At 41.6% G+C, this 22,208-nt stretch overlaps 1 protein-coding gene across 2 annotated transcripts in view; it reads right to left on the reverse strand.

Moving 5' to 3' along the window:
• LOC122790368 (E3 ubiquitin-protein ligase CCNB1IP1-like) overlaps nt 1-17,349 on the reverse strand; it is a 621,129-nt gene extending 603,780 nt beyond the window's left edge. The window contains exon 1 of one of the 2 annotated variants that reach the window (XM_044057886.1): nt 16,880-17,349. In XM_044057886.1, coding sequence (XP_043913821.1) covers nt 16,880-17,176 — 297 coding nt within the window. In that variant the 5' untranslated portion in view covers nt 17,177-17,349. The remainder of the gene's footprint in view (nt 1-16,879) is intronic. The other variant, XR_006363005.1, reaches the window with a different exon arrangement.
• Nucleotides 17,350-22,208: the final 4,859 nt, after the last annotated feature.

A 22,208-nucleotide genomic window follows, 5' to 3' on the forward strand; every position in this document is an offset into this window, starting at 1 on the left:
CCTCAGGTATATTATGTGGAATGCGTGGATGAGATTTTGGATACTGGAGTGTGTCTTTACAGAGGGTTTGGGAATCTTGTGTAGCATGTTAAAATGCTCTGTGTATGACATAGATGTGTATGTTATGTGCATGTTGAGCATCAACTGTGCCTATCCAATGGTCACTACAGTCTAGCCACATTTGTTTGAGATGATCTGGGTAATCCATGTGTTTGAGGCAGCTAATCACATTAGTGAGATGTGCATGCTCTTGCACCAAACATGCACAGCATGCATTATGGGTAGGTATGTGTCACATGTGTACATGGCCTACACCGTAACTATGACATGCACTTTTTATTTACAATAATAAATGCAGAACACTCACCAGCATCTGTCCGCTGCCTTGATGTCACCCCAGAGGGACCTACATAGAGATGAGACAGTTTGTCAGTGGCCACAATTGTGGCATTGCTACTGTGAGTTTGCTACTGTGCGTTTGCAATCTTACAGTGCAACAGTTAACATTCACAGGGCTACAGATTATGTCCCAAATTATCAGTATTGCACAACAGGCTCCACATCTTTGAACGACACACTCCACATCTCACATATGCATGATCTACCAATACAGATAACAGTAGTCTACAGATATGCCATGTTACCTGCATGCTCCATGTGTGCTTGCTGGGTGGCTCCAACCTCCATCATAACGTATGTCTGCTGCTGCTGTTGGGCAGGTGCCACCAGGCTCATGAGCAGCTCCTCCACTCTGGTGAGGGGGGGTGGATATTAACACCACCTCCTGTTGCAAGCTGTTGTCTACGCACATCAGCGGCAGCACACTGACAGACATGTCTGAGATCACTGCAGTGGTGGTGTACCTGCTCATATGTCCGGTTATGCAGGCCTACCTCATTGACCCTGCAGACATTTTGCCACATTGCAGTACGCTCCTGCTGGTCCTGGCTGGTACGTCAGAACATGGCTGGTACGTCAGAACATGAGACGGTAGTGCTGAATCATACTGCCAGTAATGATATCATTTTCAGCACTACTGTAACTCTGGTTCCTGTGGTGGGCCATGATCCCTGGAAGACAAATACAACAATATGTCTAAGTCATATGGCACATTTAACATTATACAGTACAGATATCACTGAACCGCCATATATAGCAACCTATAAGCCAAGAGAGTGAACACTTATCACTGCTCACCTCACAACTGCTTGAAAGTGCCTTGCTCACTCTTATCTACATGAACCATGTTCTGCACAGCAACAAAAAAATCACTATACAATCATCCATCACAATCAGTGTAAGATCCAGTAAATGTATTACTATTACACCATACAACTTGTTAATGCCAAACCAGTGGCCAAAATATGTGCACAATGGGAAAATAGGTCACATACTGCTGTAGTACACTATGAATGTTGCTAGATACGCAGTTATATGCATTACCACACATGTCAAAGGACATGTTACAGACATACCCACACACAAGAGACAATTACAGGACACAAAGGTATGACAACCCAGATAAGCTTTCAGTGTGTACTATACAGTAGTGTGTGTCAGTACTTGCACAACCTTAATCTTGAGAAATGTTATCTGTGATGAATACAGGGACCACACAAAAAAAAAAAAGAGTGGATGCAAGCAATGTGGACATACACCATCCTTTGCTGTACAGGCCCAGAGCTTCAATTAGTACTACAGTACACAGGATTTGCATTCAACATCTGTACCAATTAATAATCATAGATGTAGTTAGTGCTTTAGCCTCCAATGACACACCCTAGTTAAAACCAAGGGACTCAATCACACTGTATGCAACAGCACTTGTTCTGCCTTGCAACAGAATACACAGCTTTTGCTAGTATCAAAGCAAGGACCCATAATACCATAACAAACAGTTTCCCACTGTACACTTCCATATATATGTAGGCACATATTCACCTTTCATAGTGAGAACATCAATTATACAAAGGATGTAAGGTGTACAGTAATGTAATAAAAATGCACAGTCTTGGGATAAATGCATTGAAGGTGTTCACAGCCCAGGTAGCTTTAGCAGGTCTTACTGACTTCAACATTGCAAACTGAACAAACCACCCACAGTGTTTAACCACCACATGTCATATACAAGCACTGTATGCTTTCTTGTTTGTCACACACTAAAACCTACATACAAATATGCGCATACTAACCTTCACCAACATATATATCTCCCCCCTTCACAAACAGTTGCAATGTGTCCCCTGCTCTATGCATATATACAGATGTGAATATATATGACATATAGATTTCTCCGTATGTGTGTGGCATACACACACATGGTCCACACTGTTGCAAGTCCCTTGACCTCGCAGCTGAACTGTTGGGCCTTGCTGCAACACAAACAGGTGTCACGTATGAACACAGACTAACATTAGGGGGGGTATATATGGCAACAGATGCTAGATAAGCATACTAGACTGCTACAGCAGTTCCCAATTCTAAGCTACACTTTAATATGACTATCCTGCATGTGTTGTTCTGTCACACTCATGTTTATATAATGTCAGCGCTAATCCCCCCCAAAAGCCATTGGACAAACTTCTGTACAGAACACAAATAACATGGATCAGATCTTTGACATTTACTGCTGAGCTACACATTTCACAGGTATGTCCCACTCCACTGCCCACAGGTGCACACAGTATTGTCCATAGCAGTAGTTAAGCAGAACATCTATGCATAAAGTAGTACTGCTGCCACATATGAATGTTTGATATGTAGACTATTCTTCAATAACCTACTACATGCCAGTAAATACATGTGTCACATACCTTTCCTTTGTATAATTTGGTAATATTTCTTTTTCTCTGTCTCTCTTGTCTCTGCAATAGAGTGAGTTTGTTGGCAGAGATTGCAGCCTGCTTTTGTAGGAATTTGCACATGAGCATGTGATGGCCTCTGCACCAATTATAGGCCACCATTTGCTAATTGCATGCAGCCTGCTGTGTAGTAATTGCAGTAATCACGATCATAGCAACCCAGTACTATAAACTGCTGACTCATGTAGGCATGGCCCTTTCAGCTTTCCAAGATGGAGATCATCCTTGTTTGGTGTGGACATAATTGTTTAAGACAGAAGGTTGGTATAGTTCTTATATCAGAAGCCAGTGGTGTAGCCAGAGATTTACATTTTGTACTCAGACCTAGTGTTGCTGCTTACAGTACCCACTTGTCAGTGTAGAAATGTACTCACCCCTCAAAATGCTACCCCAAGATACATGGAAAGATGTACTTTATTTTCAACTGTTACAAGTAACTGCCATACAAAGCTAGTTATAGAGATGTATTCCTTTGGCACAAGAATTGTTTGTGAACTGCTATACTGTGAATATTCATTTACTCAGTTCTAAACAGTTTGTGCTTTAGTGTTGACATTAGTACGAGCTGCACAGAAAAACTGGACACATTTCAGTACTGTGAGTATGCTTATCTACATCCTTGGTAGACCCTGCACACACATCTATATTCTACATTTGGGTAGGGTTGCAGAAGTACAGAGAGCGCAAGTAGTACTGTGTGGATTTTATCTTGCTAGACTTACAGGGTTGCTGTGTACATGTTACTTTATCAAGGCAAGTAGTCTGTCTGCGTAACTCCCAACTGTGGACCTATCCACATGATAACCAGAGAATAGCCTGTTATTTTTTGTCTGTGTACCACACAGGTCTTTTCAGCAATAGAGCAATAGAGCAATGGCATTCTTACATTTGGTTGCTACCAGTACATGGCTACATCCATTTGTATTTCAGTGTTGTATTCCTCATAAGGGTATGCTTCCAAAACTCCTTCCAAAGCTATTTGCACAGTGTGCAACAGCAGAAAGGCTAACATGCCTCTGTGTTTCTGCCTCTGCCAGACCTCTCAACCAATCAGGTACATATTTGAACAGACTCGGGGAAAAGTCAAGAAAACGTAAAGGACAATCAGGGACATCTTTAAAATATTAATGCCATTAAGTTGAAACATTGAGAGAATCAGAGCATATGAATTAATACACCTTTTCTGAAGTAAAAGAAGCGTCTAAACTCTTAATTGTCATTATTCATTAAGTGTAATTCACCACCTTTCTGGCCAAAGTCAGTAGTTTTAGGAGGGATTCAGAGGGACAGAGCTAAAATTTGTCAAAATCAGGGACATCCCTGAAAATTAGGGACAGTTGGGAGGTATGGCCTCTGCCCTAAACATATACGCCAGTGTTTGTCCCGCTGTGATACTTTGGGGTTGTAAAGTGATGGTGTAACATTACTTCCTGCTAGAATGGCTGCCTCTCTCATCACAGTCATGTAATGTAATCCCACAACAACTGTTGGCCAACATCCGCAGAACAAGTTGTGTGGTATGGTATTCCTAATTTTCCTTTACATTCACTCATTCTGGTGCATGATATAATTATTTAAGCACCAACTCGATGTACATCTACAGTGGCTTAGTGGTACTTCATGTTGTGTAGTGTTTGCAAGGTCCGGGGTTCGAGACTTACAGAGGTGTTGCTCCTGAGCAGAACAAGGGCCCTCACATACAGAGTGACTAAGGCACTTTTAAGCAGTTGTAAGCAGGTTTGCACGGCTTTGCACAATGCTGCGCATTGCTTAGCCAAGTGCAAACCCGCTAACTACTGCTTAGTAGTGCTTACTCCTGCTCAACACCGCGTTAATTTCTTTGAAAGAAAAGAAAAATGGGGAGATAGGAAAGTGGTGAAAAAGGGGCACAGAGGAAAAGACAGTATGGAAAAAAGCTCGGGATGTGCAGGACGGGGGTAGGGAAGGTCCATAGCTGCCCATTTCTTCAAAAGCAACAGCTGTGCATATGCAATAAATTTGGAGGTAGATATGAACCCTTCAACCCCTGAGAGAGGGGTGAGGACAACAAAGTATGTTGTAATGCCAATTAAATAACATTTCATGTGTCCAGTGGACATGTATGCAAAATGGGCAGCTATGTATGGGACGTATTTTTTTTGGGAGCAGATTGCCCTTTTTTTATTTTTTTTCAGGTGAGAGTGGAATGTGGGGTAGGGAAAGTAGATATATTTGGGGAGGTAGGTTGGGGAGGTAAACAGACAAGACAAACAAGACACATACAGGGGCGGTATATGACACGTGGTGGGGGAACACCTTTGATGGGGAGGAATGTTTGGAAATCGCAAGCCCATGAGCCCTCAGATGGAAACAGTAGGACTGAGGTCCCCACCAATGGGCAGTCACCACTGCACCTTCACGGCCCAGAGGGTGGCTGTGCTGGGGGCTGTGTAGGAGGGGCAGGTTGACTCGGGAGTTGCGCCACTCTGGCCTCAAGCTGGCGTAGAGTTTCTGCAACAGAACATTCAATCTCTACACATCACAGCCCGGACCGTTCAAAGGGTGATAGGTGCCCCTCCGCCCACGCTTGCACGGGGGGGGGGCTGAGCCCCATCCCTTGCAGCGCTTCCACCCGAAGGTGGCACAGGGCCAATGGAGGAGGAGGTCCCAGGCTGGGCAACAAATCTGCTGGTGCCATGGCCAGCTGAGGTGGGTCCGCTGGGACCGGCCTTCCCATACCAACTATGTATTGGAGAGTTTAATAAAAATATGAGTTAGTAACAAACAGCATTCCCAATTATTTATAACAGCATGCAGAAGTATTCCCATTAAACCAATACACCAGAATTTCAACAGTTGAAAAAGCATAACACATGCATATATAGAATTAGTGGACATTATAACAGCATGCAGGTTGAAGTGATGGCAACAGGCCACCAATATTGTGGTATTTTAACAGGGCACATGCATAGAAATAAATGCAAATATTTATAAACCAATAGGACATATGTCCCAACAAATGTTGGGAGATTAGACATACCGATTGAGGTGTGGAATTGCATTTTTTATGCACATACAGTAGGGTGGGAAAGAACTCAATTAACAACTTGTATATCCTTCTAGTTTTCACTACATTTCTATTAACTGCAGTTATATGTCCCCTACATGTATTATTACACTCCCCAATGTCCTTATATTGTGCAACTGGATTGCTAGATTGTATACATGAGCTGTATCTTGCATACAAACTGTCCAAGATGCAGATGCTACTGCAATATTCTGAGAGTTGCTCACACAAACTACTGCAAAGATGGTACACTGACAGATCTACTTTCATATAATTATCTAGATATGTTCAGGTTAAAGTATCAGTTATATGTTAACAGCTCCCTACATTTCTGGCAGCACACTGACATTTCTGGGAAACAATACCAAGCTACTCATGTGCCAGATTAACCTGTAAATGCTGGCCATGAACCAACAGTTGAGGTTGGTACATATGCATACAAGATACTGGCACTCCCTTCATCCACGTTATATGGGCCTACCCAAGTGTGGTAGGACACTGCTTAATACATTACTATTTGTAGAATGCAACAGTACACCAACATAACGAAAATGACAGACGCACTTCATGAATCATACATTAAAGGATTATTACACCTTTCTTTACTGGGTTAAGAGACTTTTTAAAGGCTCTCATTTAAAAACAGTACATGCAGAATAATTACTAACCTGCCTCATGATGCAGCCTTTGCAGCCTATTTTCATGGGCTTGCTGGTTCATAGCCCGGACACCTGCAGCTGTGAAGTAAATGCAGTTATATTGAGACATACCTATCCATAGTATAGACAAGCATAGCAATTCTTAACTATTTAATACAATGGCTACTTAATCAGTACTTGGGCATTGGGCATCGTACAGGATTCCTGGATCCACTAGTCCAATTGATCCTCTCTGTCACTTCAGGTCAGAATAATGGTGCCTGACCTGCTCACCAGTCCGAGGAACACCAGTAGCACAGGTGAGATCATGGGCAAGACTGTTCCAGGCATCCGTTTTATATTGGGTACCCTGGTACTGGCTCCGCACGAGTCTTTCTTCATGATTGTAGACAAGGAGCCAAACCACTACTTTGGACTCCTGGATGCCCCAGCGTTGCGCTCTAAAATAGAGTGCCTTCTCCAGCATAAGCCATGCTGACTGCAGAAAGAAGCTACAACCAGTTATAGCAAGTATTTCCGCCTGTCGAGCTTAAATATGCCTAATTTCCTGCACTTATTTGTGATTGCAGAGTTCTGGAAAAACTCAGCTATAGGCACGCCTGCTTAGCTGATGTTGGCAAGGTTTAAAATTCCTTTGATAGAGGTTGTCTGTTGAAAGTGCAGGTTTGTGAAATGCTGTCATGGCTTAGTGGTTAAGTACTGTGACTATAGTGCACAGTATCCTGAGTTCAAGCCCTGTCACTGCTTTTTATTTTCCTGTTGGGCAGACCTGACTGGTTAAGGTGCAATAAAGGAGGTGTGCATGTTTAACCAACTTTGCCCAACGTTGCACTGGTTAGCGCAGTGCACAGCTACGCGCAAATATGTTGTGGTTGCACTGGTTAGCGCGGTGCGCAGCTACGCGCAATTGTATTTAAATATGCTCAATGGTAAGTGCTTAGCAGTGCTTTATATTGCTTAAAATTGGGTACTCATGCCTCAGAATGCATAACCATTTCATACACACACACACACACTCAAAGGTAGGTACTAGGCTATCGGCCCAAGGGCCTACGTAAGCCTAGCCAGCAAGGTACCATAGCTTACGCCACCCAAGAAAGTTATTTTCCTGTGCCACCGTCCAGAGACACAGAAGTATATTTCCTATTTCCCATCCACTCATCAAGATTTTTCTTGGAGTGCTAATGAAGAACTTTGCTTGACATAGATGGGCAGCTTGTTCCAGAGTATATGAAGTCTCTGGGGCAGGAATCTATCCCTCCAGCGTGTCCTGTTTATTGAGGTGACAAGGTTTAGGTCCCTAGAGCATGTAGCTTGGAGGGATTGGGATTTCTTTAGGTGTAGCATGTCCAACAGCTCTGGGTTTCACATAACTTTACATGTTAGGCAGAGATCACTTCAGAGTAGGCAATATGCTACGGAGTAAAGCTGGAGTTTTTTGAGGCGGTCAGTGTAGGGCATTTGTTTGAGGCCAGTAATCCTCTTTGTGAGGTACTTCTGTGGCCTTTCCATTCCAGCTGCTACAGATGTCTTGAGGTACATTCCAAAAGGGGCGTTGTACTATAATGGGTCTAATGAGTAACGAGTAGAGGGGAACAATGACCTCTTTTTTCCTGGATGAGAACCCTTTTGTGATGGTGTGCCACATAGAAGGATTTACTGACTACTGTGGTGATGGATTATCAAAGGAGAGACTACTGTCCACCTGGGTCCCAAGGTCTCTTATCACGCATTCAGTGTTTAGTAGATTGCTGCCTATGTGGTAGTTCATGGTTACAGAGTTTTTACTAAAGGGGATGACACTGCACTTTTTGGCACTGAGCTTGAGGCCATGGCTCTGACGCCAGGCATCTGTCTCAGTGAGGCCCTTCTGTAGGATGTCCACATTATTTGGGGACTTGACTAGGACTCCTAGTTTGCAGTCATCTGTGAACTTATTCGCCAGAGGCCTTCTGTGTTAGCCTGCACTTCAAAGTGGATACCAAACAGGAGAGGTCCCAGGACGGAACCCTGTGGCACTCCACTTGTCACTGCAACTTTTACAGTGCTTTTTTTCAATGCTTTTTACAAAACTTGTACATAAAAAATTTCAGGAAATATTTTTGTATACAGATTTCCCACAGAAAATGGAATGTGCAGTAGAGGGACTCAAACCAGGAATGCCTCCCCTTTGTGCGAAGGCTCTAACCACTATGCTATCACTATTTTGCTTAATTTGCATATATTTTTCATATTATCCTCTTCTGGTGTCTAAGCTGCTAACTGTAGCTAAGCAATGGGCAAACCCGCACAAATACGGGCAGCTATATCAGAAGAAATTTTTTGTTTTGTCAGTTGTTTAACACATGGGGGAGTGTAGTGTTACATTGTGCACATGTGAGCTGATTCATTCATGTAACTCGAAACTGCGGCATTTCTTCATTGCAGGGGCATGGCTTTTTGGACTGCTCGGCAGTCCGACATGTCCCCTACACTAGTCCACGCTCCGTGTAAGCTTTAGAGTGGAGGCAGCATGCCCTCATTAATATGCATGGCGCGCTGCCATCATACTCTTACACTGGCGCTTCCACGCAAGACTAATCTAGTCTTACACGGAAGATAATCTAAACTAGTGAGTAATATTCAAAGTTTTCATTTTGGCAGTTGACAATTTTTTTTTAGACTTTTTTTTTGCTAAATTAATGAATTCAGTGAAAAAGCGCAATTTTACATTCCCAGTTCTTTGTGACCATTTCTCCTGCTATAGCTAAAATGGACTAAAGGTGAGGCACCTGCAACCCAGGAACAGAATCCAGAATGCAGATTGGGTTTCATATGTTACTGGATTGTAAAATAGTAACTCCATTTTGGTTTGAATTTAGTAATTTTGTCCAAGTGGACAGATAATAGTATCATTTCTAACTCCTAGATTTTATTTAATGCTTCAGTTCCGGATTCCATTCCTAGGCTGCTGGTTAAACAATTTGAAAAGCAGGGCCTGAGCCCCACCATATTGTCATCTTTCCTCTCCATTACAGCCCAACATCTATAAACATTTCTTATCCCCTTCCATACACCTGTAATTGGTGTGTTAAATTACTGATGGAAAGCTAAGCAACCAACTTTATTTAAGTGTTCACTCCAAGGATCTTTTTGATATATGCTGACTTAAAGTAAAGCGGTAATAACCAACCGATAATTGTAACAATGATGCATTTTATCCAATGCAAACTGCTATCAGAAAATGAAACTGTAGTAAACAGAACCAACATTAAAAAATAATGAATATTCATAAAAGTACAATCAAAAGTTAGAGCTTGGGTAAAACTAGACTAATGTGCAGGCTTGGCTTTCACAAAATGCCATATCCGAGGAGTTTAAAATATGAGGATGTTAATTTGCTTTATCACCTGAATGAGGCATTCATGGCAGCTAATAAGCACGTAAATGGCATAGTCAAAATTCCTATGCCTCAACAAATCCAAAAAGATACAACATTCACTCTTTGACAATGTCCCAAGACTCTGGCAACAAAAGCATCTTCAGATGAGGAAGCCACCTCAAGCCACAAAATCACTAGCAAACTAAAAAAGCCAACAAGGCAACAAAAAGGAGTAAAAGACAGCAGGTAGCAGCTTCCCAGAACCAACATGAAACAGCAGACAAAAAACAAACCAAGATATTCCAATTTAATGACTCCTGCTACAGCAGTAACCACAAATTATTAACAAAAAAGTCCATGGCCATTCTGAAAGCAGAAAAAGGAAAGAAAATTTTGCCTGTAACTGCTCTCTGGAGGCCATACACCATCATAGAGCAAAATACCAAATACCACCATCATACCAAAACATTTTACTCAAATTTGATAAAAGAACTGATGGAACTAATATAATTTTAAACATGGTGGGCAATTTCTTCCTATACGTTAGGCAATCTATCCGTACCATCTCCTGCACTTACTGCTCAGACATGTTTCTGTAACCTTTCAGCAGCACTGTTTGCAGAATGAACAAAAGCTCCATAACTCTCAATGGTCCAGATTTTCGAAGAATGTTCAGATTTTTGCCTTTTTTTTTGCCTGTTTGTGATTTGCCAGAAAGCCAAAATATTATAATGGAGGACTGAAGTCAGAAAATGACAGACATTTGATTTTCACACTTCATACCCTTCAGAAAATTCATATGTTCAGATGTTCATAGGTTGATACTAGGCTAACAACCACTAGGACCTTTATAAGCCTAGCCATACAACCCAAGCATATCCTAAAAGTTATATATTTTAGACATTTTTATGGGGGTGATTGTTGGTCACAAAATGATTTACTCACTGCCTCTGTCAGAAATAACAAAACTTTGACATTTGATTACCAGGAAATTCCAAATGGGTAGAAGCCTATTTTCAGCAATGGCCCAGGAAGAAAAGCTCCAATCGTAGGTATTTAAATATAGTAGTTTTGGTTGTTTGTTTTGTGGATATGCAAAAGGTTCATCAGAGCAGGGTCCAGGGATGCCTTGTACGCCAGGCCAGATCAGCTCTTAGTAGTCAGGAGACCAGGTATAGAGCTAGGCCTTTAAGGCGATCAGCATAGGGCATTGCATTTATGCCCTATATTATTTTTGTAAGGAAACTTTGAGAGACATTCCAGTTGTTGCATCTGTCTGGTCAGGTACATACCCAAGGGAGCATTATAATCAATGATGGGTCTGATAAGGGTCGATATAGTGGTACAATGACTCCCTGGATCTAAATGCCATGCACTCACTTATATTCGGCAACACAGAAGGATTTCCTTACTATCTTGGATACATGTTGGTCGAAGGCCAGGTTACTGTCTGCATGTATCACCAAATCCCTGACTAGTGGGTCAATTCTTAGGGGTGTTTCATTGATATAGTTTCTTGGGGTGACCAACTTCCCAAAAGATACTATAATACTTTTATTTGCATTGAATTTTAAGACAGAGCATTGGCATCATTCATTTGTTTGTGTTAGACCCTCTTATAAGATGTTAGTGTCTTATAGGGATTATATGACTGCTCCCAGTTTGCAATCATCTGCAAATTTGGTCAAGGCCTTCTGAGCAGTAGATGCCAAGGAGGATCAAGCCTAGCACAGTCTTGTGGGACTCCACTGGTGACTGGCTTCTTTGAGGAAGTGGTCTCACCAATCCTAACTTCCTGGGTCCTATTTGTGAGCCAGCTGGTTATCTAGGGTGCTATACAGGGATTTATGCCTAATTCCATAAGTTTGTCAACAATGCCAGTGTGGGCTGTCTGTACCAAATGTCTTATCCAGGCCAAAGTAGGCAGTATGTACTACTATCAGCTTTCTAATTTTATTTAAAACTGGCCTATTTTGTGCGTTTGTCCTGGTATTATGGTTTTGTCCAGATTTCTTGCTCTAAGAGGTTGAGAGCCATCTATTCTCTCTGCCATAAACTTAAAAGTTCTTACCAATTGACACACAATACCTGGAATGCCCTTTCACATATTAAGCGTCTCACTCGTCTATACTATCAGTTCTCTGCCTTCATCTCCATAATGGAGAGCATTAAGTCTCACAATAATGTGGAACAAATGAGGCAAATGTGGAGCACTTAGTAACCAAGCCTCATACCCCGGTTATTAAATATTTCTTCACACTTGGGAAATTTTGTTTGGATTCCTTAGTATGGTTCGATATTATTAAACAGCAATATTTGTTTAATTTAACAATTATTTTTAAACAAGAAACATCCTTACTGAATTATCACCTATGACAGATAATCAAACATTTAAATAAATGAAAATAAACAATATTGACGTACTTTCAGTTACAAATATATCACAAATATTCTGTACAATCATTGTCAATCGAACATTGCATAGCTCATTCAATTCCTGCCTTTCCTCAAACACTATTCCTGTTTCAAAACATAATTCAGCATGTATTGTTCCCATTAGTGTCAAACCATTTAAATGTGAAAGAAAAATATGGAAAATTTCAAGAATTCCGGACTGTGGTATAGTTTCCTGTGTTGCCCATATCCTTACTTGGATAGGAGGAAGCTTCTCTGTTCACCAGTGAGAGTGGGGAGCTTTGAGCAGCCTATCTGTCCCTGGAGGAGTGGTCTCAGCCCTGAAACTAGTAGCTTATTGGCCGCTCTGGGTCAATTCCTCTCTCTTTCAGTTTCCCTGCTTTAGAACCCACATTTGTGCGGTTTTGCATGATTTTGCGCATAGCGCAGCACCGCTTAAACATGTTTAAACTATTCCCGGCTCCACAAAGTCTGCTCTTCACTTTTTCCCTTCGAACTGTTCTAAATCTCAAAAGTAAGCACTATTTTCATTCTAAAGCCCTGCAGTTGCTCGTATAAGTAATCTTATAGGTAAGCACTAATAAACTAAATCACTACACCCTCTTATACTCCCTTTAAGTACTTGGCTCCCTATTGGTCCTTTTTGATCAGTCAAAAAGTAGTTCCTTATACTATTCTGGCATGCCCAAAAGTCAGTTTCGGGTTTACTCTCCAGTCCAGCTGGTGGATCTGGGAATCTTGAGGCAATGTTACAATTGCCTTATGTACACAGACCACCCTCTCCTCCTCCCAACAAGCTCAAATGTGTGTGAGAGATGCAACTATATAGCCAAACTGGAGGCTGAGCTCTCTCAACCCAATACTGGCGCAGTCAGGAGGAGAAGGTAACCACACACACCACAAATCCAGTCTCACAGACCTATCGCAACAGAAAACCAAACACAAACATACAAAAACATACTCTGAGGCTCTAAATAAAAATATGCCCAAGCAGCAGAGACCTCCAAAGCAGACATCCAAGCAACCGCTACCCCACAACAATACCCACGTATCACATAGTTCACACACTCGAGGCTCTCCTCAGTATGGAGAATATAGATATCTGTGCAGTAACAGAAACCTGGTTCAAGGCTCCCGAGAGCACCCCAGCACTACCAGGTTATACCCCATACCATGCTTTTCAGCCCCAAAACTCAGACCGAACCACAAAAGGAGGGGGGAGTATCCATATTCAAAGATACCCACACCTCCAGGTTAGTGGCACTGCATGAAGCATCCGAGACCATCCATGTGCAACTAACAGTGGGCAAAACTGCCTTTGTTTGTAGCCTGCTACAGACCACCCTCCCAAACTCAGGAACCCAACTCGGCTTTCCTGAGAACACTGGAGAATATGAAGGTCTCTCCAAACACCATTATATTGGGTGACTTCAACTACCCAACGGGAGCACTACTCAAGCCCCAACACCCTCGCCCAACGGTTCCTAGAATTTTTAAACTCAAATGCTATGGAACAACTGGTCACCACTCCCACAAGAGGGGAAAACATATTGGACACGATCATCACCAACATGGGGACTATGTTCCATACCAGAGATATACCCTCATTGGTAAGATCTGACCATAAATTAATTTCACTGGACATCCATATCCCGTCCCCACCCCCAGCCAAGGAAACCACGGTGAAGAACTTCTCAAAAGCAAACTTCACACTTCTCAAAACCGAGGTGGAATCCTTCAAAGCCCCCAGGCCGGTAGAAAATACGGCCCAAACCGCAGAATCCTTTACAAACGCTTTCTATGGACAAATAAAACCAAGACTCATTCCTCCAAAGGCAGGAGACCCCTCTGGTAGATCCCAGCCATAAAAAAGCTCTACAACAGAAGGAGGAAGCTACTACATGATAGAGCAAAATCCCAAAAAGGGAAGGCTTCTCTGATCAGTACTAGTAAAAAACTACGATCCCTCAAAATCATCTAAGGCCAGCTTTGATAGAAAAATTGCACAAGATGCTAAAGATAATCACAAGGCCTTCTTTAGTTATGTCAGGAACCTGGGTGGCAACTCCCAGATATGCTCTGAGTTAGTTCAAAATGAAAAAATACACTGAACCTACAGACTTTGCCAACATCCTGGCAGACAGGTTCAGTGCAAACTCCCCCCCCCCCCAAAACAGCAAATGTCTATCCCAACAGAGTGTAGCCTCCCTGACATCACAGATGCACAGGTGAGAGCTGCCCTCTCCAAAGCAAAAAACACAGCATCAATGGGACTGGACGGTGTCCCGGGCTGCATCTTACATGAACTCCAAGAAGAACTGAACCCTCACATAAAGTCACTGTTCAATCTCAGCCTTACTACAGGATATGTACCCAAGGAATGGCATACAGCAACAGTGGTCCCACTCCACAATGGTGGTGCCACAACGGACCCCGGAAACTATCGCCCTATAAGCCTGACTAGCCTGGTCTGCAAAGCTATGGAGCATATCATCATGAAACTCAAACAAAGACATTGGGAACCTCCACACACTGGATCCTACCCAATTCAGCTTTGTTAAGGGCAGATCTTGCCTCTTGAACCTGGTCGACTTCTTTGAAACAGTCGCCAAGGCCATAGATGAAGGGAAGGTAGTCCACACAGCCTACCTGGACCTCGCAAAAGCCTTTGACACAATACCCCACTCAGGCATCATAAATAAGCTCACCAGCTTAAATATCAACCCCTATGTCACAAGATGGGTTGCAAACTGGCTCAGGGATAGAACCCACATGGTCAGAATTGCAGGTGCCATGTCAGACTCTAAACCAGTTACAAGTGGCGTCCCACAAGGCTCAGTCCTGGGACCTCTCGTTCGGTATATATTTCTCTGAAGTACAGGCTAACATGGGAGGACTACGGCTGACCAAGTTCGCAGATGACTGCAAACTGGGTGCCATAATCGACTCGCCAACTGACACAAGCATCCTCCTAAAGGGTCTCACAGAGATGGATAACTGTTGCCAGAGCCATGGCCTAAAGCTAAATGCCAAAAAGTGCATAGTCATCCCCTTTGGGAAAAACAAATGCCCACAAATTACCACATAGGTGGTAATCCATTAAGTACGGAAGTAGTAATTAGGGATTTGGGGACCCAAGTAGATAGCAATCTCTCCTTTGACAATCACATTGCCAAAGTGGTTAGAAAGACCTTCTATATAGCCCACCTTATCACGAAAGGGTTCACATCTAGATCAAGAGAGGTCATTGTGCCCCTCTACTCATCAGGCCCATAATTGAATACAATGCCCCATTTGGGATGTACCTTACCAGACACCTGCAGCAACTGGAAAGACCCCAAAAGTACCTCACCAAGAAGATCAAGGGACTCAAACAGATGCCCTACGCAGTTAGGCTAAAGAAACTCCAGTTCTACTCAGTTGCTTACCGATCTGTGCCTGACGTATAGAGCCATGTCCAACCCAGAATTAGTGGACATGCTCCACCTCTAGAAATCCAAATCCCTTAGAGCTACACACTCCAGAGACTTAAACCTCAGCACAGAAATAAATAGGACATGCTGGAGGGACAGATTCACATCCCAGAGGCTTCCCTCACTCTGGAACAAAATCCCAATCCATGTTAGGCAGAGTCCCCTCAATGACCCTCTTCAAGACAAATCTTGACAAGTGGATGGGAGATCGTAGGTTTACCCCGGGATCTCTTCTGTGTCCCTACTAGACAGAGGCACAGTAAACTAACCTCAAAAGGGCCATCTTCTGTGACCTACTAAACTAATCTAAAAGGGTGGCGAAAGCCAAACACACTCTGGCTAGGCTTATAAATGCCCTGGGGCAGATAGCCTAGTATCAACCTATGAAGACTGGGAATGAGAACTGTCCTGATCAGGAGATGCGATTGATGGGAATAGTCACAGTGACGGAATTATATACTTCATTTACTCGGTGCTTGCAGTCCTGGTCACTGCGTCAGGATCTGTGCTTCACTAGGTTTATCAACATACCGGCCATAAGTCATTTTAAGGTACCACCAAGGTCCAAATTATCAGGAAAGAACATGGTCTGAAACAAGTCCCTATGGCAAAATAAACGCCACAGTTAACGCGAACATTGTTGGTCCAGAAAAGCACTTAAACATAGCTTAACCTTCCATCTCCAAAATAAAGAACACTAGCCCTCGCCCCTCACAATGTGGAACAAATGGGCATAATGTGGAACACATACTAAAGGCTTACTAACAACTTCAACTAGGAAAGTCATACGATGGTTAAAATAAGCTTGTTTTACTTATAAAGAAACTCTTTTAATGAAAAAATATTATTAATTGCTATTTACAACTGCTTTCACTTAAAAAGAAATCTGACAACGAATGCGTCTTTCAATGTGGAACGTGAACTTTTAAAACCCCAAATGAGGTATGTTCCTCGTAATGAGGTACACTTGAGAGGTATGATTTTTTAACGAAAATAGTAACGTTTTCAAGAAACCATAAAATATAAAATCATGGCATCAAACACATTAAACATATACCAGTTACCTGATACGTCCAGAAGGCCAGAGCCCTGGAACTTATGTCCAGCACGGTTTCAGGAGCCAAACCTGCTAACACTATCGCCTTATACTCTTCCGCTGGATTTAGTTCGGTGCGAATAATATCCAGTTTCCCACACAAAGTGTTATTACACGCAGGACAAACGGACGGAAAATGACTGAATTTACCCGTCCCATGCTTGTCACAAAAGATGTGAGAGCAAGCAGTAACCCACGCATAGCCTGATAGCTTTTTTCGACACATTTTATAATTACACATCAGAAGGCCTTCCCCATTTGACATTTTTAAGTCTTGCAGAAATAATTCACTAATTGTTAAAACATCCAGACACGACACTACAGTAGTAGTGAATCGTGAAAACTATCATAAACATTGACGCACTCGAAAGAATTTAAGGGCTCAGTGTGGAAAAGCGCGGGAAGTAATAACATCTCGCGCCCGCGAATCCAAACTAATCAGGAGCGGTCTGCAGACATCTGGTGACTAAAGTTAAGTACGGACTGGGCGGTGACCCCCCCGGGTATTAATTTAATGAGTGGGTGGGAAAATAACTTTTCAGGAAAAACGTTAGTAGTTCTGGTGTTATGTATGTTTGAAGATGCATATCTTCAAAATGTGGAATTCACAGGTAAAATGTTGAATGCTTTTTGACAAGTTAGCTAGGGTTGCCACCTTTTCAAATGCCCAAAGTGGGACATTTTTTGTTGACACATCAGATTTTGCAGGGCAAAACATACCCACGGCAAGTACAAAGGACAGAACTTCACTTTTTTGTCAAAATAAAAGCTTACTCTTGTGGCATTTGAGTTGCTTATTCTGTTTCTTATAACATTTAGGTATTTCAGATACAAAATAACTATTTTATGCAACTATTAAAGAAAATATAGGAAATATTTTTGTCCTAAAATCTCAGAACATTTGCCATTTTTTCAATTTTTTTGTAGGATACAACTGCCCAAAGAGGGACTGTCCCTCTCAAAGTGGGACAGGTGGCAACCCTAAAGTTAGCTCACAGAATAGTTAAACGTGTTCTTTACACGACTGCTCTGAAGATTTAGCATCATCAGTATTATTTTACTGATAATAGTAGCTTAAAATGTGTTAGCATGTCTTTTCAATGTGGAACATACATTTCTAGATCTGAACGAATCCAGGACACTTTCAAAATCTTCGTACTGTTAATCTGAAGCATTGATGAAATAAGAGGACATGAATTAATGTTTGCTTTTTGAAGTAAAATAAGTATATAACAGTAATTATTGACATTATTATTCAGTGTAATTCACCACCTTCTCTCCAAAAGTCACTAGTTGTAGGAGGGATATAACTAAACAAATCAAAATTAGGGATATCCCTGAAAACTGAGTGTTTTTTTTGAGGGGGGAGATAAACTCTTGGCTATGCTTGTAAGGGCCCCAGTGCCATTAGCCTAGTAACTGCCTATAATTCTACGAAATTAGGAAAAGCTGAGAAGTATCAAAATGAGGAAGTTCCTTATAATGAGGTAGATACACATGAGAGGTGTATCAGAAAGATGTTGGCAGAAATTCAGTGAGAGAAGAACAAAGGCAGTGTTTTAAGATGGCAAATAGTTGTATGGCAAGCATAATACATGTGAATTTCAGTAACCGGCATGAAAGTATAAACAAGTTTCAGCATGCAGTCAGAAAACTGGTGTAATAATGGTCACTGTTGAAGGCAAACTTAAATCATGATGAGAATTAGCAGTGTTTTCAGGAAATGATTGCAACATAGATTTTGATTTTCATATGTACGCTGGTATGAGAATTGGTATAAGAAGTTTCAAAGCCCCCTCAAATGCAGATAACACGGACTCCTATGTAGAGGCGTATAACCACTTAAGCAGCGGTATAGAATCAACTGTACTTAACGGGATTAAAAACCAGGTCTTTCCGACCTGGTGGACCCTAGTATAAACAGGCTATACAAGAGAACAAAACTAATGCTCAAGAGCAAGACGAAACTGGCTCAGAAGAGAAAGAAATCCCTCTTTAGCTTAAACAAATTAGAGATATTGTGAAGTCCTCCAAAACTAATTATGAAGTAAAAATAGCCTCCCTAGCAGCTAAGAATAATCACAAGGCATTCTTTACATCTGAAATCTAAAAGGGAATACCCAGCTAACTGGTTGTGGATGGCAACACCCATACTCAACCGAAAGTAATAGCCAACCTGCTAGCTGACAGATTTGGAGCAAACTTCACCCTCCTGAGCCCTCCAGTCATCCCCAAAGTATACCTGCCACCACTCCTCAGCTTATCTCAGGAGAGCAGGTCATCTCGGCGCACTCCAAGACCAGAAACACTGCATCATTGGGACCATACAACATCCCAGGTTGACTTTTAAACAACTTAAAACAGGACCTAGTAGACCCACTTGAATCCCTGTTTAATCACAGCCTGAGAACTGCTATATTCCAGTGGAATGGAGGACAGCAACAGTAATCCCCTTGCACAAAAGGGGACCATCAACTGACGATGGGAGTTATAGGCCCATAAGGTTGACTAACCTCATCTGTGAGGCCATGGAAAGAATCATTATGGACCTTATTAGCAAAGACCTAGGTAATCTCCAAACTGTGGACCCAACCCAGTTCGGATTCGTTGCAGGTAAAGCATGCCTGTTAAACATGGTTGACTTCTTTGAGAAAGCCACCAAGGCCCTGGACGAGGGAAAGACAGTGCATACCACCCATATTGACCTAGTTAAGGCATTTGGCACAATCCCCCACTCAGGTATAATAGAGACAATCTCTCATTTGGGAATTAATCCCTACATTACCAAATGGGTAGCCAATTGGCTCACCTACAGAACACATACTGTCAAAGTGGGTGACTTCACTTCCAGCAAAAGACCAGTCAACAGTGGCATACCACAGGGTTTTGTGCTGGGCCCCTTGCTGTTCAGAATTTATTTCTCAGACGTCCATGCAAACTTTGGCATCCTGTGGCTTACCAAGTTAACTGCTGATTGCAAACTGGGAGCATTCATCAAGTCCCCCAATGATGTTAATATACTGCAGAAAGGGTTAATGTAGACAGATGATGGTTGCAAAAACCACAGATTAAAGCTAAATTTAGAAAAATGTATTATTCCCTTTCAGAAAACTGACATCCCTGCTAATTACATTATAGACAGTGCACCCTAAGTATAGACCCAGTAGTATGTGATCTGGGTACTCCGGTTGATAGGAATCTGAACTTTGACCATCACATATCCACAGAAGTATGGAAATCCTTCTATGTGACGCATCTTACACATAAAGGCATCACATCCAGATCTAAAATATGCTCTACCCTCATCAGACCAGTAATTGAGTACAATATTCCCCTTTTGCATGTACCTCACAAGACACATGCAACAATTGGAGAGAACACAGAGGTTTCTCACTAAGAAATTACAGGGTACACAAAACAAGTCTTACGCAAAGACTGCTAGCCCTGTGTAGATCAGAGCATATGTATGTACCCTTAAGAAGCATTTCCAGATGCAACACATGCAGGCAGCACTGCCATTTTGAGAGAATAGCCAGAGTTTTAACATGTATGACTGCAGTAGCCAGTCCGTTTAGAAGTTTATTTAAGTTCAAGTTACAAAGCCTCATTTCTGATAGTGTGAAATAAAGCTGTTTGAACAAAATCCACGAGTGTTCATCTGTTTTATCCTGACCAGATGAGCGACATGGTGTCAGAACCAGGATGAACAGTGCTACTTCTTCGAGCCATGAGGTGCAGAGATGAACATGAAGGCAGACCAAGCAGGTTGAGTGAAACGGAGCACAAACGAAAGAGGGCCAGAAACAAACTAAAGGTTAAGAAAACTGTACAAATGATTTATATGGCAAAAAAAAAATGAAATGGTGAATTTATAAGGCACAAAATGCATTTTTAACCAAACAAGTAGTACAAAGAATATTAAGCAAATGAACAGCACAAACCACATTATTAATTAAACAAAATGTTCGAAACCACAATATTTGATAAGACTAGCAAAACTATTCATAAGGAGCTCAGAATTATCTTTGGTTTGTATAACAAACATGTTTAAAGTAAAATGGGCACAAGAAAAGCATAATGACCCTGATAAGAAATTAAAAAAGTATAACTAGTACGATAAAAGGGCAAATCAAGCTTAAAGAGCAAGGCAACTGCATGCTTTTAGTAAAAGACTGTTTTGGGGCACAAACTACTATTTTGCATTGACCAAAGCCATTCAAAGCATAACTAGAGTTATTCACAGTATCTCAGTGTGTGCAAAGTTTTTTGCAGTGTGTGTGCTTTATTACGGTGCAATTATATCAGAGTTTGCTGTGTACACAGGATAGTTGTATTGCAAAATACAGCCATTTCGAAAATCTTTTTGTGCTGTGTGCATTTATTCACAGAAAACCACCATTTCAGTGTTTCTTACACTGTACATGGTTATTTCACAAACTATAGCCATTTTGAAAGGTTGTTGTGCTGTGCAGTTTATTTGCAAAGTGCATTCATATTGAAGTGTTGCTTACTCTGAGCTTTTTCTGCTGTGTACAGTTATTCATAAAGTACAGTAATTTTGAAGTATTTCTTAAACTGATGATTTTAAAGTGTTCTTGTGCTATGGAGACATATTTGGCAAAGTGCAGTTCTTTCATACTTTGGCATACTTACAAGTGCTGGCATAAAGTTCTGGCATATATATTTGTGTCTGTACATGATTTCAAGCACCTTCACTACTTTGTGTTGATATGGCAGAGGCATTTCAAAGACCAAGTCCACTTGTGTTTGATTGTAATATTGGAGAGTATTCGAGCAGGAATATTATATTTTCATACAAGCAGCTTTTTTGACAAAGATGCAGGTACGAGAACATTAATTTTGCTTAACTTAGCAGGATCAGAGGCTATTGAAAGAGTGTTCATTTATGTATGCACCAGAAGTATATTAAGGAGAGAGTACAGACCATCTTATTGTGGTACCGGATGAAGACCCTGAGTGCTTAAAACACAAGTTTAGTGAAATGTACAACCCCCAGACAAATATTACTTTAGAGAGGCACTTATTTCATACAAGAGTCCAAAAAACAGGTGAAACTTTTGCAGCTTATATCACCGACTTGAGAAACAAAGCTAAAGCTTGCAGATTTGGTGACTTAAACGATGAGTTAATAAAGAACAGGCTTGTGTGTGGTGTTAATGGTGTTGTAGTGAGAAAGATTTTGCTTAGTGACAGTGATTTAATGTTAAGCAAAGCTATAGATATTTGTCAAATCCATGAGCTCACAAAGGCACACAAGTATGCTTACAAGTGATAAG

This window comes from Protopterus annectens, chromosome 16.part0, assembly GCF_019279795.1.
Source record: "Protopterus annectens isolate FY-2018-M chromosome 16.part0, PAN1.0, whole genome shotgun sequence".
NCBI classification, from domain to species: Eukaryota; Metazoa; Chordata; order Ceratodontiformes; family Protopteridae; genus Protopterus; species Protopterus annectens.